This window comes from Scyliorhinus canicula, chromosome 19 (assembly GCF_902713615.1).
Source record: "Scyliorhinus canicula chromosome 19, sScyCan1.1, whole genome shotgun sequence".
In the NCBI taxonomy this organism is placed as follows: Eukaryota; Metazoa; Chordata; class Chondrichthyes; order Carcharhiniformes; family Scyliorhinidae; genus Scyliorhinus; species Scyliorhinus canicula.
In genome coordinates this window covers 95,189,031-95,194,230 of record NC_052164.1, presented here as the reverse complement: position 1 = coordinate 95,194,230, position 5,200 = coordinate 95,189,031, and the positions used below count along the sequence as shown (strand labels likewise).

The 5,200-nt window shown below is 47.0% G+C and overlaps 1 protein-coding gene across 1 annotated transcript; it reads right to left on the bottom strand.

Moving 5' to 3' along the window:
* Positions 1-486: 486 nt before the first annotated feature.
* On the bottom strand, positions 487-1,041 carry LOC119954029 (repetitive proline-rich cell wall protein 1-like). Its single transcript, XM_038778803.1, has one exon. The coding sequence runs from the start codon at positions 1,039-1,041 to the stop codon at positions 487-489; it is 555 nt and encodes a 184-aa protein (XP_038634731.1).
* Positions 1,042-5,200: the final 4,159 nt, after the last annotated feature.

The window sequence follows — 5,200 nt, the reverse complement described above, 5'->3', positions numbered from 1 at the left end:
CCTTTCTGGGGGTAGTTGCCTTTGGGAGTTGCTGGTCCAACTTGCCATGAACTGGTGAGTTACCTCTGCAGGTGTGTGGGTGCTCAGCTCACAACCATCATAACGCTGAGTGGCAAATCCAATGAGGGGTAGGCCTCAGGACTGTAGGCGTCAGGACTGTAGGCCTCAGGCCTATAGGCCTCAGGACTGTAGGCGTCAGGACTGTAGGCCTCAGGCCTGTAGGCCTCAGGCCTGTGGGCCTCAGGCCTGTAGGCCTCAGGCCTGTGGGCCTCAGGACTGTGGGCCTCAGGACTGTAGGCCGCAGGCCTGTAGGCCTCAGGCCTGTAGGCCTCAGGACTGTGGGCCTCAGGACTGTGGGCCTCAGTACTGTGGGCCTCAGTACTGTAGGCCTCAGGACTGTGGGCCTCAGGACTGTAGGCCTCAGGACTGTAGGCCTCAGGCCTGTAGGCCTCAGGACTGTGGGCCTCAGGACTGTAGGCCTCAGGCCTAAGCCTCAGGACTGTAGGCGTCAGGACTGTAGGCCTCAGGCCTGTAGGCCTCAGGACTGTAGGCATCTGGACTGTAGGCCTCAGGCCTGTAGGCCTCAGGCCTGTGGGCCTCAGGACTGTGGGCCTCAGGACTGTAGGCCGCAGGCCTGCAGGCCTCAGGACTGTAGGTTTCAGGACTGTAGGCCTCAGGACTGTAAGCGTCAGGACTGTAGACCTCAGGACTGTAGGCGTCAGGACTGTAGGCCTCAGTCCTGTAGGCCTCAGGACTGTAGGCCTCAGGACTGTGGGCCTCAGGACTGTGGGCCTCAGTACTGTAGGCCTCAGGACTGTAGGCCTCAGGCCTGTAGGTCTCAGGACTGTAGGCGTCAGGACTGTAGGCCTCAGGCCTGTAGGCCTCAGGCCTGTGGGCCTCAGGACTGTAGGCCTCAGGCCTGTAGGCCGCAGGCCTGTAGGCATCAGGCCTACACCCACCGTTATCCATCAAAGCCAATTGGTATCTATAATTCTTAAATGTGTATTGTGAGTAATTATTTGCCAACTGCCTCTTTGTCATCCCAACTCTTTGGTACAGGGGCAATGAAGAGTGGTGCTTAACTGGGGGCATCAACACTCTCTCCAGAAATTATTTCATCCGTAGTGTTACAATATTCATAGAGATCATTGACTTTTAAGAAGAAATTTCAACTTCAAGTTGATAAGTGAAAGGATGACATGACAAATATTTCAGATTTTAAGGTTTTGTCTGTAACAAACAAATTAAAGATATTATTGACAAACACTATTTTTGTCAGCAACGTATACTTTAAACTACTGCACAGAACTTTTGCTTTTAACAGAACCAAAAGGCCTACTTCACAGGTAGATTTTACACTGTCCCGAAAGTTGTCATACCATCTTTCCGAAACCAGTCCAAAATGATTTTTCGCTTTCGAGGGTTTACTTTCATTCTTTTCCTTTCCCAGCCTGGTACAGTTTAAGCCCAGAACTGTCTTTCACCTAGAGGATTTTTCCTGACAATTATTCCTATTGCACAATTAGTCACATCAGGAGGTATGAGGACAGGTGACCAAAAGCTCGTTCAAAGAGATGGGTTGTAAGGGGGCGGTTAAAGAATGAGTAAGACCGGCAGAACGCTTCAGAGAAATCCAGAAATCCACTTCTCTTTCAAGGCCTATTGTAAATTCAGCTCCAACCATTGTTTCTGGCTAAACATTCCAAATCCTAACAGCACTCTGTAAAATGAAAAATAGTCAACAGGTAGTACCGAACTTGAAAATTGCTGAAAAAAAGATAATTTTTTGTCAAAGCTTTTTGTCTTGTGCTTATCAGGGCAATTCGCATGAATATCAATGTCAGGAGAAACAACAAATTTATACTGTATGAGAATAGACGGTTAATTGGTTGGCAAGTGGAGTCTGATTGGTGGAGACATTGTCATGGAGAATGCACCAGTTGATGGCGACTGACAATTAACTCCCAAGTATTGTTCGGAAATTAAACCAGGCAGCTTGACCCTGATTGGTAACGGAATTGCCCTGAGGAATGAACCACTAAATGGTTGTCACTTATGTTGTTTAATTGTAACAATTGTAACCGACACAACGTGTGTACATGTTCTTACTGTCTAAGAGCAGGGCTCTGTGCATTAATATATGCAGCTTCCAGTACATAGAAATGCACCAGAGCCTGCAAATTGGTTGTCAATGTATTTCTTCACACCCTGTGGATTATTCAGCGAGTATTGTCTAATTACGAAATCACATCTAATGTTGGACACTGTGCTTTGAGTTGTGCAGGCACTGGCTGGTTGGGTACACTGTGTACCTTGCCCATTGCGACTAACAGAAGGGAGATGCTGTTTGATACAACCCACCAGTCCTTGGGGCATCCGGCCTGCGTACCTAGCATCACACTGGCATTGAAAGTCATATACCACGTTACTCAAATGTGTGATAGGCAGAAAGTCCTTTTGGCTTGATGGCAGCAGCCTGTTGGTGGTCAATGCCACTTATGTTGCAACTGTATCGGAGCAGCGTGAATTACCATAGAAAGCACCCTATCTGGCTGCATCACAGCCTGGTTTGGCAACTGCTCGGCCCAAGACCGTAGGAAACTACAGAGAGTCGTGAACACAGCCTAGTCCATCACACAAATCCGCCTCCCACCTTGACTCTGTCTACACTTCCCGTGCCTGGGGAAAGCGGACAGCATATTCAAAGACCCCTCCCATCCGGCTTACTCACTCTTCCAACTTCTACCATCGGGCAGGAAATACAGAAGTCTGAGAACACGCACGAACAGATTCAAAAACAGCTTCTTCCCCGCTGTTACCAGACTCCTGAATGACCCTCTTATGGACTGACCTGATCTCTTCACACACCTTCCCTACTGAGTAATGCTGCACCCGATGCCTGTGTCTATGTATTTACAGTGTTTATTTTATGTTTGCCCTATTATGTGTTTTCTTTTCATGTATGGAATGATCTGTCTGAGCTGCACGCGGAACAATACTTTTCACCGTACCTCGGTACATGTGACAATAAACAGATCCAATCAGCCAACTTTTGATCAAATGTTTGAGATACTTCGCCCTTCCAGGGTAATCGGAAGTAGACTGGGCAATTCGTCGGAATTGTCCTGTTGAGTGAAAAACAAAAAGCTTTGACATGAAATGTCTCTTTTTCTCAGCAATAAAAAGAAAAATCTCCGAATCTCACCTTCATTCTTTGATTTTAAAATTCAGATCAATTCAGCAGCATTGTTCTCACTGTGGAAACTGTTTTACTTCTAAATTGTACAAAAATCACGATAGTTCGCACCCAATGGCATTCGGTCTACAATTCTCCCGACAGCAGAATCCGAATAATTCAGCAGATCAAGGTGCCAATTCTCCCTGAAGCCATGGTACCTGTGTTAGCAATAACAATGTGCAACACACAAGGTAGCGAGTTTTGTTTCAAATCATCAATGCGCATTCCAAAACATGTTTTTCTTTCTTAAATGAATCCTGCGGAGCTCAGTAACAGGAAAGAGCCTTGCATTTATATAGCACTCTTCACAGTCTCAGGACGGCCCAACACATCATAGCCAACAAAGATACACTGGCATTGGAGGCAGCCCAGAGAAGGTTCACTAGGTTGATCCCGGGTAGGGAGGAATTTTCTTATGAGGAGCGGTTGAGTAGGTTGGGCCTGTACTCATTGGAGTTTAGAAGAATGAGAGGCAACCTTATTGAGACATATCGGATTCTCAGGGGGCTTGACAGGGTAGATGCGAAGAGATTGTTTCCCTTTGTGGGAGAATCAGGAACAGTGGGCATAATCGCAGAGTAACGGCCGCCCACTTAAAACAGAGAGGAGGATGAATTTCTTCTCCCAGAGGGTAGTGAATCTGTGGAATTATTTACCACATAGAACTGTAGAGGTTGGGTCAGTAAGCATGTTCAAAGCTGAGGTTGACACATTTTTAATCAGTAAGGGAATCAAGGGTTATGGGGATAAGGTGGGAAAATGGAGTTGAGGATTATTATATCAGATCAGTCATTGAATAGCAGAGGAGACTTGATGGGCTGAATGGCCTACTCTGCTATTATATGGTCTGATGGTCTACTTCACTGAGGTGGAATCACAGTCGTAATTTAAGAAACATGGCAGCCATTTTGAACGCAGCCAGCTCCCAGCAAGCAGCAATGGTATAATGATTGGTTAATCTGATTTTAAGTGGAGGTGGTTGTGGGAGAAAAATTATAACTACTTTTATTTAAATAGTACTTTGAACATTCCAGGGCGCTTCCCAAGAGAATTAGAAAGTAAAATATGACCACAAAATTAGATATTCCATCAGCTTGGTCAAAGATTGGTTATGGGGTCTTCTAAATAAAACATGGTTGGGAACAGAGGTGTGTCGAGGAGTGAAGTCCGCAGCTTAGGGCCCAGGCAACAGAAGGTGCATCCAGCAAATAAAATCAGGGATGCTCAGGAGACCAGAATTAGAGGACTGACCATATCTCAGGGGATCGTGGGGCAGGAGGAGATCCAGCAGAGGGCAGTAGAGCGGAGCTTTTGATTGGCAGTTGCGGGGAAAATTTGCATCAGTGCATTGCGTTGCGGTCACGGCATCCATAACTTGTAGTGTAAAAAAAAAAGGGCAGCACGGTAGCACAGTGGTTAGCACAATCACTTCACAGCTCCAGGGTCCCAGGTTCGATTCCGGCTTGGGTCACTGTCTGTGCGGAGTCTGAACATTCTTCCCGTGTGTGCGTGGTTTCCTCCGGGAGCTCCGGTTTCCTCCCACAGTCCAAAGATGTGCAGGTTAGGTGGATTGGCCATAATAAGTTGCCCTTAGTGTACAAAATTGCCCTTAGTGTTGGGTGGGGTTACTGGGTTATGGGGATAGAGTGGAGTTGTTGACCTTGGGTAGAGTGTTCTTTCCAGGAGCCGGTGCAGACTCGATGGGCTGAATGGCCTCCTTCTGCACTGTAAATTCTATTATTCTATGACAGCGATTTGGAGGGACAAGGACGTGGAGGGATTTGAAAACAAGGGTGAGCATATTATAGTCAAGGCGTGGCTTGACCGAAAGGCAGCGCAGATCAATGAGCACAAGGGTGAGAGCGGAATGTGACTTGACGCAAGTTAAAGCACAAGCGGCAGAGTTTTGGATCACCTCACGTGTGCTGAGGGTAGAATGTTTGGGGGTGGGGGGATAGTCAG